Raw genomic sequence first — 15,681 nt, 5'->3', positions numbered from 1 at the left:
AGCACAAAGACCCCATTGACTATAATGGGGTCCGTGTGCTTGCCGCCAGATCTCCGCAGAGATCATGTGGACAGGAAAGTAGTTCACAATGTACTTTCCTGTCCACATGATTTGTGCAGGCACTGCGCGGCCGGCACAAGGACCCCATTATAGTCTATGGTGTCCGTGTGCTTTTACCTGCACACCACTTGTAGTTGCGTTCGGTATTCCATTCAGGGGGTCCCCATGCAGACTCCCCCAGATGGAATACAAATGCAGATGTGAACGAAGGGTAAGTTGCTTTGAAACTTCATAAAAATGCACCACAGGGAACAATATGTGAGGTTCATTACTGATACTACAGCATTCGATTTAGCTTTGCATTGTTTGCAAATGTTGCAACTTATTACGTACAGCTATTCATATAAACATTGTTAAAACCATAGTCTTTGGCAATCATCAAAGACGGGTCAGAATGGCTAAAAATAAAATAAGAATTCTCACAGATCTCCAATTCTTCTCTTCCAAAGTTTTCTGACGCTTTTTTGTTATCACAATTTCAGCATTTCCCCATATTAAGAATCTTTTGCTAACATCCTTGAGATACCCTAAAACTAAGATCCCACATTGTATATACAGAGCTTCTAGTGAATCTCATCCACACATTGTAGAAAAATATGCAATGTGTGGATGGGTATGTGGTTTTGGAAATCGCACATGTCAATTATACCTACTGAAACGCCGGCAGTTTTCCTATTGGTAAAATGGAAGAAGAAATGTCTGCAGAGTTTCTATGAAAAGCGCTGTGGGAAAATCCATGATGTGTCGCCATCGCAGTTTTTCCTGCTTTTTTGCTGTGACATGCTACGTTGGGCCTAAGCCTAAAGAAGTTTTCAAGCCAATATCATTATAAAAAAGTTGGAATGGTTCAGAATTTTTTTTAAAAAATCACGTTTCTAAACATTAATCTATATATCGGTTAAAAGTCATCAGTATCGGATAATTTTGACCATTTCAGGTAACCATTATTATAAAATGATACCTGACGGCTGATGCCAGACTACTGCCTACTAATAAAGTCACCCTATGCCCTCTTGCACTAATACACTGTTCTTCTTAAACTACATTTGGCTTGGCATTTTGCGTGTGGGACTTTTCTGACAAACAATCTGATTTACAATACATGGGCCGCATTCTGTATTATCATAATCTTATGTGAATGGCCAGTTCAAGATACCCATCTGCTGATCTGTTTTTATTTTCTGTAGACCATGGTATTGATATAAGTAAATCAAAACATTTTTTTAGTAATCTTTAATAAATAAATGATTCGTAATATGCAGATGTCTTGCATTAAAATGTATAGAGCCAGCTTGGCTTCTGCTTGATAAAGAAGAGTAGGTGTAAACTCTGTTTTCAATAAGCTCTGCATGCAGTCATTGTGCAGCCTCTGTCTTGCAGACAGGCACCCTTGCACATCATATATTTTGAAGAGGTGTGAACTATTTTTGTGTGAGCATGTAAAAAAAATCACTTATAATAAACCAAAATGAACAAAGAACAGATGTCCTCAGCACAAAGGACACACCGTTTTATCACTTAGTTCATTTATTTTTGTTACAAGTGAAAGGGATCCATATGAAAACCATACAAGAGAACACATGCAGCTGACCTCTCCGATTTATACAGACGTGGAGAAGCCATGTTTCTGTATAGTTTGGCTCAGCCAGCAACCAGACGCACCATTACTTTCAGCTTACCTGCCAAATGCTGGGTATACAACATGAGGCAAGTGATACATTTTTATATGTCTGGCTGTAATAAAACATCTGGCCTCCATTCTCAATGTAGTATCTTGGCATGAAAGGCTGTTTGCGTTTAACAAGTATTAATGAAACCTGTTTGCATTATAGACACTATTACTAATTATTACAAAACTACATCAACAAAATAAACATCATAACTTACTTTCTAATATTGGACCATATTAGACATCATATAGGGGAACATCTGGCTTGCACTTTCTTAATGATAAATGACAGTAGCTGAACTGCTTAAAGTTTATTCTGTACTTCTTTCCAGGGCAACTTTAAGGGTGAATTCACTTATGGCAGATTTGTTGCAGAAATTTATGTGACTGTCTAATTCATCTGAATGGAGCTAATAGAAATTCACGTGTTTGCTTCAGAAACGACCCTATTGAGAAGTATGGAACTGATTTGCACAAATGTCTAGAATCTGTTACGTCACAACATCCTAATTCCAATTTCTGCAAACTGTTGTGTGTGAATACAACTTAAAGGGATCCTATCATTCAATCACAATTTTTTCTCATTAACACGTCGGAATAGCCTTAAGAAAGGCTATTCTTCTCCTACCTTTCGTTGTCTTCTCTGCGCCGCCGTTCGCTTGAAAATCCATTTTTTGTCGGTATGTAAATTAGTTCTCTTGCAGCACAGCGGGCAGGCCCCAGCGCTCAAACAGCACTGGGGGCGTTCCCAATGCTGCCAGAGAACTCTCCAGCGCTGCCTCCATCTTCTTCTGGAACGAGGTCTTCACCGCGTCTTCTTCCGGCGGTGGCTTGTAACTTCTTCCGGCGGTGGCTTCGGCTTGCAAAGCCGAATGCATGCTCACGGCCACAAGAAAAATGGGCGCTTACACAGTATTGTAAGCGGCCATTTTCTTGTGGCCGGCGGGCATTTGCAGTTGGCTTGCCGAGGCCTAGAAGTTACAAGCCACTGCCGGAAGAAGACGCGTTGAAGACCTTGTTCCAGAAGAAGATGGAGGTGGCGCTGGAGAATCAATTATACTTATGGAATCGCTGGCATTTTCCAGAAAACTCTCAGAACTTTCAATGAAAGATGCTGTGGAAAAAAAGTTATTCATTTCAGCCACGGCCTTTTCTGCAGTGTTTTTTTTGTAGTGATTCAATACGTAGGGCCATATCCTAGAATGGGAAAATCAAGCAACCTGATCGACTTTGAATTCGGCATGGTCATCGGTGCTAGACTAGATGGGGACAGGATTTCAAAGACAGCCAACTATACGGTGTATTCTATTGCAATGGTGTAATGGAGTACACCGAGAATGAAGGAAAAACATTCTATGGACATAAGCATCTAATTGATAAAAGGGGTCAAGAGACTTTCTGATGACAAGGTGTACAGTCAAGCAGACTGATAACAAAACTTGTTCTTTAGTATTAGCTATAACAGCAGAGAACAGTTCAAGTGACATTGCTGTCTAAGGGAAACAGACAGGATTCCAGTGGGCAAAACCCCCCCACAAATTGAGCAGTGGAAGAAGAATTGTTAGTCAGCTAGTCAGACGGATCCATATTTCTGATACATCATGCTGATGTGGGGTCTGAATGTCATGCAAGCAACATGATTCAAAACCTTTTGGTCAGGTATCAGCTCCAGCTGGTGGGGGTGGTGTAATAGGGTTTGGTGGACTGTTTGTTTGCACACACTGGGTTCCTCTATAACTATAGATGATACTTGTGAATTGCAGTGGTTCTGAAGGCCAAACAATGTCTAATAAAGTGGCCACTCGGTGTATTATAAATAAAACTGAGACATTTATAAAGAAATCTTCCCCATGTGCTGCACAAGCTTAGCTACGTCTAGTTTTTTGACAAGTTGTAAGACAACTGGTTGGAGCAAGAGCCTCCTTGTAGTCCTCACCTGCTATAGAACAAGAGTGTTAAGCCCCGCCCATTTTCTAAACGACATCCCTCCCACCGCCTACCACTGAAGATGGAGCAGATCAGCAAGACTAATGTTAACTCTGTGTTGTCTGCAAGGTTTGTAGAAGACTGGTTGTGTCGGTATCCTACAGAAAATTCTACAGATGGATTAACTGTGTTGGGAAGCTATGTTTTTGTTTGCTATTAATTTCCTTTTTAGGTTTAAGATTTTTCTGTGTTTTTCTTTTTTTTTTTACGAAAGTCCATGTTACAGTGGGGTATAAAGGTAAAGGTCAATTGGGGTATATATGTTATTATACTTTTTCTTTGAGGATTTACAAAATGCTAATGTTTGTAAGGGATACCAGTCCAGTGAAGACTAAATGAAACAGATGACATATGAGCTGTCTAATAATCAGTACCCTATTGTATGCTATTCCCGTCCAGCATAGTAACAGAGTAACAAAAATCATTAAGTCTAATTCTGCTCAGTGATTCAGTTAAGTAGTGTGCGCTCACTCTTGTGCGTTCTTTGGCTTGCCTCCCTGTTTTGCTACTTGTTTGGAAGCATGAATGATATCATTAATAATCTGGCAGCTAGAACTGCCGCTTGCCGCTAAAGCAGTATCATCATTCAAGCTGTTATCTTGTAGGACCTAAAAGAAAATTATATATATATATATATATATATATATATATATATATATATATATATATTAGTATTCCATAGAGAAGTGAACAGAAAAGATGGCACATAATATCATACATGTGTCACGCAACCTTGTTTGCATTCCTTCATGCCGTTTCACTATGAGACATGCAACAAGGGGCAGTTTCAAGCTGTTTGAACCTTCCACAAGGCAAACGAGACAAATAGATCTTTTGTAGACACAGCAAGCAGAAAATACCTCTTAATCTTTGCATTTTCTAGCAAGCTGTTCTTTGTTCAGAGGACAGAAAAAATAGATGCTTTGTGTAATAGTTATCAGAAGACTATGATTACAATTCCCAAGGGAGATGGAAGGCTTAGGATGAATTCAGACATGGCAAATTTGTAGCAGAATTTTATGCCACTGTCCCATTCATCTGCATGGAGTCTGCAGAAAACGATGTATTTGCTACCAAAACTCAGCCAGCTGAATGTGGCTGTAACACAATTTGACTAAAATAGATGTCCATGCTGTGTTGCTACATTGACACTCCATCTAAATTTGCAAAAAAATTGTGGCAGAAACGCATCACAGTTTTCCTGTACGGACTTTCTGCCCCTATTATACCTATATGGAAAACGCCAGTTCTTTTCTGCTATGTGTGGATGGAATTAGCCAGAATCCCTTCCACTTTGCAGGTACTGTAATACGCAGCATTTTTATGGTGTTTCTGCTGTTGCCAGAACATTGTGTTTTTGCAATGTAGGGCTCCGGGGCATAGGTGACCTCCTCTCCCCCATAAATTGGATGAGCTTTAGTGTGCAAAAGAACCCCCCCCCCAAAAAAAATAAAAAAAATAAATAAATAAATAATAGTAATAGTAATAAAGAATATAATATATATAATAAAGAATAGTATCTAATTTATGGAATAAAATGTGGTTGAGACGACCGACCATATAGTGGCAGGTTGTCCTATTGCATTAGAGGCTTATTATGGAAATAACAAAAAAAAACAAACCTGAAATAAAATAGCAATGTACATTTATATAATATGGAAAATTTCCTGTTTTTCATGGATGTTTGTGGAAAGCTGCTTCTCTCAAATCCTTACACAATTTGATTCAGTAGTGCCATCTGCAGTGACAACAATACCTGTTCACCTGCACATTCCCATATGGGTGGCAACGCCCTGCTATGGTAGAAAAGGATTTTTCTTTAGGGAGACACAAATTAATCTCTTAGGAGAGCAAAACAACATCCTTTGCTGATATTGCAGTTGAGTTTGCAAATCCACCCAGTTATTGTCCCTTTTTCCACACAAGGCTTCAGACTGAAACTAGCTTAATAAATTGCCTTCCAGTCTTCTATAAAAATAACTAAAATGCTAAAAATACTTCGGCACAATGTGGTTTCTATTTTAATTAAGACACATAACTGTTTGTTTTGCCAAAGTGAAAAGTTAATATTGGTGAATGTAGATTTAGGTCTTAGTAAATTACACAAGTAGCAAATTGACTTTAATCGATGAGCTATGATAATACGTTGGAGCGAATTTACATTCCTTGGGTCTTCCTTGCCATCCCATATGTTAGACCATATTCACTGCTTCAATAAACAGTTAGTAAACTTGATTTATATCTATTCATTAAAAACTGTGATTGCTAGAAGATACATCCCTAAACCAGCTAAGACTGGAGAGGGAGAGGATTGGAAAAAAGTAGGAACACGGAAGTTTGATGATATGACCCCACTCATTGCATAACATTTAGGCCAGTAGTGCGTAGTAGTAGTAGTGGGTTCTTTACATTATAACTTCACCAAGTATGAACTGAATTTGACTGTGACATCATAACACTTACAGAGGACCTTTCATCACCTCCACCACCTCCACGACTTAGCATCATTTATTAGGCGTCCCTCCACTCATTCCAGTGCAGTTGGAATTTTCTCTCTAGACAGTACAGAGTCTAAATTGCAGCTTGCACACCAAATCTAACATCACATGGGGATGATGGGTGCTAGAGAAAATATTCCAAAAGTGTCAGAATCAGTGGAGCATCACCTATTAAATGATGTAAAGAGCTGGACCTTATGAAGGTGGTGACGGGTCCTCCATAAAATTTAATTTCTTGTCTGCCTTCAATAGGACACATTAGATATGTCACTGAGATTTCATCAAATGATGACACTATCACAACATCTGTATAGTCAAAGCAAATCCTGACAAGACTCTTAGGATAGATAAAGTCCTTCTCCTGTCACAGCTATTGACAGCTGTTTTTGTATCTGTGTTTGTATTGAGAAGGTTGACAATGACTCTATGTGTTGAGTAGGACTCTTATGGTCTTTTCTGGAGTCCTGTCAGGATTTTCTGTTTTTTACTCTTCAGTTCTACATCAAATCACAAAAACCTGTATATCATATAGCTCAGCATCTTTACTTCTATCATATACTGCTCCCAGGGTAGTAGAAGTCATATGACAGGTTCACTTTAGCTATCATAGGTAAACAATATGGCTTAGTAAGCATAACTTCCCCTCCATGTCATTTGTTCAGATGGGGCCTTCATTGTGTTTACACTAACTAGAAAATGATCAGACGCCAAGTATACTCATTATACATCACATATGATGGCAGGCACATGATCGCTATCATATTGTTGATATATTTTGGCTTCCTTTGAACTGCACCATATTTAATACAGAGAAATAGTAACTAATTCCAAACATCACTGGTAAATTTGTTTAGTTTTCATTCTGCTATAGAAGGTCTAAAAATGTTTAGAATACATGTTGAATACAGCTTCCCGTTTGTAAAAAGTCAGATCTATTTACTCAGTGCCTGCTTCCATCACCTGAAATGTGAGCTCCCCCAGCCCAAGAGAGATGAAGAGTGTGTCTAAAACTGTTCTAAGAGCATGCATCGGTTCATATAAAGATTAAATCTAACTCCACTGCCTCAGGTCACTGGAATAATGAGACATTTTTCTGACTTACACCTTTTTTATTACACCAATATTGCTGGGCAACCTGATGGTCTAACACTCAGCACCTGTCCTGATTATTTTTTATATTTTCATGCCTGAACCTTTTTGTTCTCTTGCCAGCTACATGGGTATTTAGAAAGCGAGCCGCTTACCATCCAGCTGTTCATCGGAACAGCAGATGATCGCCTGCTGCGACCCCATGCCTTCTATCAAGTCCATCGCATCACTGGCAAGACCGTATCCACCACAAGCCATGAAACCATCATCTCCAACACCAAAGTCTTGGAAATCCCACTGTTGCCTGAAAACAATATGAAAGCCATGTAAGCTTTGAGCCACCTGCTTGCCAGACCTGTTCTTGTATCAGTGACTCAATATGGGAATGCTTTGCTATGTAAATTCCAGAATTTGGCCAGCTTTTCCCTATCAAATTGTTCAAGGTGGCTTTTGAAGTACCTGTACCCATTTTACCACCTCTATAAACCTTAAACAACATTTCTGACAACTGATTGATTTTGGTTATAGTGTTTCAGCCCATGTGTCTGTTGCTTTTTATAAATCACATCTCAGTTACACAGCTGTAAATATCCACTTCAGCCGCAGTGTACAGTTTATAGCATGACACTTATTGGATCTTGTATTTTCAAGTGCCGTACTCTCTCCAGCATGCGATTATACTTCTTTCATGAGCTAAAACAATGTTATTGCTTTAGATTTTGCAGGTGTCCTGCTTTTAACTATAAAAATGTGATAACATATATATGGGTTTCCAATTAGTCAATCCATTACTGCTATCCATATGATAGCACTCAGCACTTCAGATAGAGCGATGCTTATCCATATTTTGGGTAGGGGCTCTGTTTAGCCTGGTAAATATCTAGAAGACTCACAATAATATCTATGAGAATACATCTCACTAGAAAACAGTCAGCTCAAAAGTGTCCTCTAACCCAGATTTTAGTAGTCCCTGTAAAAAGAGAAGCATATATGTAAACATTTTCTTTTTCATGGTTGCATTCTTGACTGCATCATTATTAGCCATGGTCTCATAAGACCCCCTTTCGTTGTAGAATATTCGCTGCAGATTTATGGCGCAGAACAAAAACTGCTTGAAAATGATGAAATCAAAATCTAAGGGCGGGTTCACACCTGCACCCATGTCCGCTTTAGGCAATCCTGCTGGGTTTCCGTCTTCTGCGTCAAGAAACTGGACAGGGGACGGAAACCCGTCAGTCAGTTTTCAAACCCATTCACTTGAATGGGTTTGCAAAATGACCGCCCATGTGCATTTTGTGCCTCTCCGTGGTGAAACCGTTTTTTTTTAACCCGACACAAAGTCCTGCATGTCTGACTTTGTGTCCGGTTTAAAAAATTGGTTTCACTGCGGAGAGGCACAAAACGCTCACGGGCGCTCACTTTGCAAACCCATTCAAGTGAATGGGTTTGAAAACTGACAGACGGGTTTCCGTCCTCTGTCCAGGTTCTCGAGGCAGAAGACGGAAACCGGCAGGATTGCCTAAAGCGGAAACCAGGTGCTGGTGTGACCCCACCCTAAAGCACATAATCTGTGAATTTTCTATAAAGATTCCATTCTTTGCACAGCATACAATAAAATGTGCATTAGCTAAATCATTTAGAACTCCCCTTGAATCGCTGCAGATCTATCTGACCTTTCTTACGTGTACAATAAATTAGGATTAAAAGACACAGGAGTTGTGGTCAAAGTCACCTAACCTAATCCTAGGAATAGGTCATGAATATTCATTGGTTCTCTCTGAGGTCAGATGTTGGAGGGGCAGTGACACTAAGGCAATAACTCTGGCCTCTACATTGTTTGCAATGTGTTTCAGACCCTTTACTTTTAGTATCAGATGTTTAGGGTGTTGCAGTGTTGTCCTATTTACTTGAATAAGATAACAATACAATACCCTAAACTTCCATGACTAAAAATATGTGCTCCAAGTACAGTCAGAGTACAGACCCAATGTAAATAACAAAGAGACCAAAGTTCTTGCTTGGGTGCCATGGCCCCTCCAAGTAGCTGATCAGCGGGTGGTGCTGAGGGTCCAGTATTGATGCCCCATCAAGGTTTGGAAACTATATAGACCCTTTTACTATATATAAGACATTGATTTAGCTTGTATACCATGGACCGCTGAACAGTTAAACACTTTTCAGTGATTCATTAATATCACCCGAGGATCCATCATGCCAAAATCCTCTCTAATTGATGACACATTCTCATTTTGTGCAATTTGCACTGTAGATTACATTATAGGTGGGCGATTCTTCCTCAAGCAAATTTTACCATTGTCAACCTCAGTCATTACATTTATATTATTATTAATATTCTCGGGAGTTCGCACATAATAATAGATGGAGACTTGGGAAAGCTGTGTTTTGTCACTCACTTGGAGGCAAAAGCATGAAATGGTGAGGAGTAGAGATGAGCGAGTACTGTTCGGATCAGCCGATCCGAACAGCACGCACGCATTGAAATGAATGGAAGCACCTGGTACTTCCGCTTTGACGCCGGCCGGCCGCTTAACCCCTCGCGTGCCGGCTACGTCCATTCATTTCAATGCGTGCGTGCTGTTCGGATCGGCTGATCCGAACAGTACTCGCTCATCTCTAGTGAGGAGAACTGATTTTGAATACATAGACATTGACCTGTAAAAATAAATGGTTCAGCCTTTTCCTGTTAACGGTACACTTATTTAATGAAAGATTTTTGACAGGTGCCTTTCAACATTGATAACATCAAATCCCCCTTTGGCAAGTACAGTTCAGTTTTGTTTTAGAGAAACCCTCAAGTGATTTAAAAGATGAGGTTTCGTGTAACACTGAGATATCCGGTCTTCTCTATGTTACCCTCTCTTCCCATTTAGCACTGCAGGGCTGGGACATGGCTGTAAGTCTGGTGTGAAAAGTCTATGGCACCAGTTGTTGACAGAATGTAATTCCCAATATTCCAGACATCTTAGGTCTGGAACAGTATATACAGTTCCAGTGATTGTTGTAGTGAAGATCTGATTTCTAATAGCTTTTTTCTTTTACCAGTATTGATTGTGCAGGTATATTAAAGCTGCGCAATTCTGACATTGAGTTGCGGAAAGGGGAAACTGACATTGGAAGAAAGAACACTAGGGTGCGACTGGTGTTCCGTGTACACATTCCACAAGCCAATGGGAGGACTCTAACTCTTCAAGTGGCGTCTAATCCGATTGAATGCTGTAAGTCAACTTTTCTTTTTACTTTAGTATTCCCAAGGTGACACGAATAATGCTACATGCATAACCACTAATGAAGACAAATATATTTTACTATGGATAGATATGTTTATGTAATGCATGGCATTTAAGTCAAAGCCACACCATGCATAGTAACAATTCTTATAGTACCAAATGTTCTTGAGAACATAGATCAGACCTAATGTAATGTGTTTATACTGTAGTACTGAATACACTTAGAAGACAGGATAGCTAGCAAGCCATAAAACGCTATCAAGCAACATAGTAACATGTGTTAGACACCCTGTTCTTATAACATATCTGTTGCATTGTGTCACCACTGCTTCAGCACTTGTGTGTAATCTATATTGGGAATATCACTATATTTACTCAGGACATTTGAAAACCTGCTGAGTGACGATTGTATTATATTTCATTTTCTTTGTAGCCCAGCGTTCTGCTCAAGAATTGCCTTTGGTAGAAAAGCAAAGTATTGACAGCTTCCTAGTGACTGGTGGGAAGAAAATGATTGTGTCTGGGCACAACTTCCATCAAGATTCCAAAGTCATATTTGTTGAGAAAGCACCAGGTTTGTGAATTATATGTTCTGCAGACTGAGCAAATATTATTCACTTTTCTTACACATCACTATTTTATTGTGTAAGTGCTTTCTTCTAGTTTCCACCTGTGTACACAGAATAGACATATAAAAGTGTACATTTGTTCATTTTTCAACCTGCTACTGTATATGTATATGTCATATGCTGTTGATTGTTGTAAAGAGAATGACAATGTAGTAGCATCTGCTCTTACAGACTAAAGCATGGCCTCAAACATCAACATTCAATGACAGAACAGAATAAAGGCTTATTCACATGACATTGAAACATGGCCATGTAAAAAACTGACGTTCTATATTGGTCTGTTTTGACAGGCATATGCACCAAATAGGAATTACTGGGTCAGGTTTTAATGGACCTAAAAATGGAGCATTACATCTATTAAAAACTGATTAGTGGGTTGGGTCAAAAAAAATAAATAAAAAATCTGCCTTTTTTAACAGTCCATTAGAAACGGACAACATGGCAAGACAGATGACATACCTGTCAAATGGACATGAATGAGGTACATTAAAAACAGACATAATCATGTGAATATATCAGATTGAACTGCAAAGATGGAGGATCCATCTAATAAGGAAAATAATGGATCCTAAAAAATATAATGGTGTCCGTCATGTATCCACTATGTACTCTGTCAGTTCTGGTTGCAGTACTTAAAGAGGACCTTTCATGTCTTCTGACACTGACCGTGTTATAGACCACTAGAAAGCTGACATTGTGCTGAGGTGTGCCCCTCTGCTAGTGCAGGAAAATTGGTGCCGAAACTAACAGCACCAATATCTCTGCAACCAGGGCACATACCGGAAAAACCTGACAGCGTTCTGAATTCAGCACACTGTCAGCTTTCTAGCAGTATATATCACCGCCAAAGTTAGAACACATGAAAGGTCCTCTTTAATCATCCATGACTGTAGATGGAAACTGCGACAAATGCTTCTAACAAAGGTTAGCATAGCCTTACAAGGTTGTTCTACAGTCATAATTTATCAGCTATTCACGTGTCCCACATTCAAGTGGAGTGGGCGTTGTGCATGATTACCACCATAGGTGAGCATTATATGCGGCTGTTGGAGGCAGTCCTTAAGAAGTCAAAAAGCATGGCAGCATACATATGCAACCACTTTATTGAAATGGTATGCAGGACCCCTGTTCTTGTGATCAGTACCTAACACTTATTCTATGGATAGTTGATAAGTTGTGGTTGTGGGATAGCCTTTATATGGATTTGGTTGCAATGCTCTTTGCATCATATCATGCAAGTTACAAGTTTTGTTTCTACTCATGTTTTTTTTTGCCTTCATCTGCACCTACTGATGGCCATGGCCGCTGTCATACACTCATGCAACTTAGTCAATAGGTTGATAGCTTGCTACAGCAAATCGCTGTTTCTGCCAATCTCTTAATAGTTGTTTTTTTTTTTTTTTACATTGATAAATTCTATGCTGTTTAGTCTTCTATAGGTTTATAGTGGTTGAAATGAGTTTTTATGCCACTGATCCTAATATCCTTGCATAGGGAGAAAGTGTGTCCTAGTATCCTGAATTCCTGCAACAGCCGCTAGAGGAGCTTAGGAGTTTGCCCTATAATGCATGTCTCCATTGTTTTGCTATCTGAGTATTATTACACAGGTTACATTGTTGCACTGGGTATTTCATCACCTCAGCACAGATAGTGTGTGCACTGATCAGCGGTTGAGCTCTGCTTTTTTTCATTGTCAGCTAGCCTTAGATAGTATACTGTTAAATGGAAAGTGTTGAGATCCCTGTACATTGTTTCAGTTTTTATTTTCTAGCCCCAGATATTCAGTACAAGCAAAAAAAAATTCTAATTCCAGTAATAATAGAATGAAATACACAATGATGAATAATTAGTGGTCTGCAAATAAGGCAAAGCCAAGATAATATGTTTGTGAATATTTTATATGACGTTGCTGGTACTTATTTTGCTGCAACAAGGCGTCTTTTGTTTATTTTGGTCATAGGACTTGTTTTAAATAGCTGTTTAATAGACATATTTTATTGTATATAAATTACATAAATTTCATCTCAGTCTGAACTTTTCAAATTGTTTTGAGCAGTGTGATGCTATTAAGTGGTTGGTGAAAACATATATTGTGAATAATTATATTGTGTTATAATTAAGTAAGCCTATTCTGGAATAGACTTCCATTCAGCCCACTCAACAGGCATTAAAGCCAAAAGAAAGGAGCCGAGGTGAGGACTTCCTTAGTGGAGCTCTAGGTCTGGTCTTTTAAAACAATGGCCTTTTAAATATCCTGGACTTGAGTCGTAATGCCAATTATTGTTAGACAAAAAATGCCCGAGTATCCAATGGTGATGCATCATTCTACAGTAACTCTTGTTTTAATTGTATTTTGCGCGCAGCCACTTAAATGCAATTGAAATAAAAATATATAATAATAGTAATTTTAGTTAATTAGCCATCTGCAGTATCTCCGACAGCAGGGTGTTTTCTTGTTACCTTCAAGAGTAAAAACAACAGAAGCAGGTACCTGACACCCTGCATATAGCTGCTGGGGGTTCCGCTTTTCTTCTGAAGACTAAGGAGATTTGTTCTTTGAAAATTAAAATTAACATAAAAGTTAATAACATTCCTAGTGGGCTACAACTAATAGAATTAGAGGAGGTTAGTCATTATTATAAACACCTTAGTAAAATCAAGCAAAATAATGAATGCTTCCATACAAAATAAAATAATCATAGTAGGCAGAATCAAAGGGTTGTCGCTTGCTATTTTGCTGTTGTATAAAAAAAAATCAACATTTTAATGGGTAATTATAATCTGTGGCAGCAAACTTTAAAAGCCTAGCAGTGGGTGAGTAATTAACCAAAAAGGGGCACTAGAGAGAGGGCAGTGAAAGAGGTCACCGACTTCCTTTATTAACCAGTTCTATGGCAGAGGTTTTACATATGGTACAGTGGCAGGTATTCATAACATCCTGTCGAGTGGGACCTAGAGGATTGCAATCGCAGACACTCCTGAGGTTTGGAACTGTTTACACAGCACAGACATTACCTGCTTTACATGTGCACATACACAATTCAAGATGTTCTTTATAAATATATATATATATATATATATATATATATATATATATATATATGTATATATCATTGCATGTTGCCATTTTAGTCATGTAGAACATTTAATTGTTGTGTATTGTGTAAATGTTGTTCACTTACTTTTGTGTAATTTTGTTCAGTCTTTCTATAGCTTGTTATGAACTAATGATATAGAGGTTTGACTCAAATTTTGATCTTGACCACCAAATGTCAGGCATTAATGTGCACTCACTGTGGTGCAGGTGTCCTTTATTTGGGATCCACAGTAAAACTAAGCTCAAGTGAGTTTGTACTTTCCTAAAGTACTGCGGCCAGTTTGTCACTCCTTGTACACCCTTTATCTGAAATATATGGCACGAAAAGGGACAATTTATCTTGTACTTACTTTTTTCCTTTTTGCATGTTGCTCGCCACTTTTCCAAAAAGAAAAGATTTTTAAATCACACACAATGGCTGTCAATGGGGAGTTATTCACATGACTAAAATTTTAACAGTCCGTTGTCATGGACTGTCAAAATGTAGGCCATGTTCTATTTTTGTCCATTTTCACAGATTTCAGGTGCAAAACAGCTATGAAAAACTTCATGAGGTTTATAATGTAGGCAGGCCAGGTACACCTGTCAGATTTACGATAACTCACGACAGCAAACTCCATCAATTTATACCAGAAATCTACGACAAAGATTTCATTTTTGGTGTAAGGGACCTCCCACAATGGGCCTGTGTTCTCTCTACAGTGTTCCTTTTAGTGCAGTGGGATTGTGATGCAAATTTATATTACCATTGGCCCTCTATCAAAATGTCCTCAGGCTCGAATCACATATACGGTTTTAATGCAGTTTTCAAGTTGAAGCCAGCGGTGGATCCAACAGGAAGGAGAAATGTAAGGTCCTCCTTCATATTTCCAGTTCCTTTTGAATCGTGATGGCTTTGGCTGAAAAATCTGCATCTTCATCAGCACCGAAAATGGCATATGTGTTTTTAACTTTATGGAAGAAAATGCGCCATTATTTATGCCAGAAGGTTTTTTTGATCTGAACGCCTGGTGAAAAAAGCCAATGAAGATGCCGCAATAAGCACATCAATATGATGGGTATGAATTTATCCTTACATGTCTTTAACATGCTTACCAAAACTGAAACTCTGTATGCAGTCTATGAGTATATGTGGGCATTCATGTCATCCATCAATTTACCTTTCAGGGAGTATTCTCAATGATGAACAAAGCAATATTTAATAAAAACATAATTAAAAAATTGCAGATCACCAAATGGCAAAGTGCTTGGGAACTTGCCACATATCTGTAAGAGAACACTTTGCACCAATAGATTTGACATGAAGATCAGCTCGTAGCCTTTTCTAGTGACACTTGGTCACATTAACAGTTTGTGCTATTGCACTGACACTGCATGCCAGGAAGAATATACACTGGCAGAGAAA

General features: G+C 38.7%; 1 protein-coding gene across 7 annotated transcripts in view; it reads left to right on the top strand.

Annotated features, from left to right (window-relative positions):
• The window catches only part of NFATC1 (nuclear factor of activated T cells 1), a 156,029-nt gene that overhangs the window by 42,389 nt on the left and 97,959 nt on the right, over positions 1 to 15,681 (top strand). For all 7 annotated transcript variants that reach the window (XM_075270920.1, XM_075270919.1, XM_075270914.1 and 4 more), the window contains exons 4-6: positions 7,426 to 7,628; positions 10,366 to 10,538; positions 10,984 to 11,124. In XM_075270920.1, the coding sequence (XP_075127021.1) occupies positions 7,426 to 7,628; positions 10,366 to 10,538; positions 10,984 to 11,124 (517 nt within the window). The remainder of the gene's footprint in view (positions 1 to 7,425; positions 7,629 to 10,365; positions 10,539 to 10,983; positions 11,125 to 15,681) is intronic.

Source organism: Leptodactylus fuscus, chromosome 4 (assembly GCF_031893055.1).
Source record: "Leptodactylus fuscus isolate aLepFus1 chromosome 4, aLepFus1.hap2, whole genome shotgun sequence".
NCBI lineage: Eukaryota > Metazoa > Chordata > Amphibia > Anura > Leptodactylidae > Leptodactylus > Leptodactylus fuscus.
The sequence above is the reverse complement of the archived record's forward strand: the minus strand, read 5'-3'. Positions and strand labels throughout refer to the sequence as shown.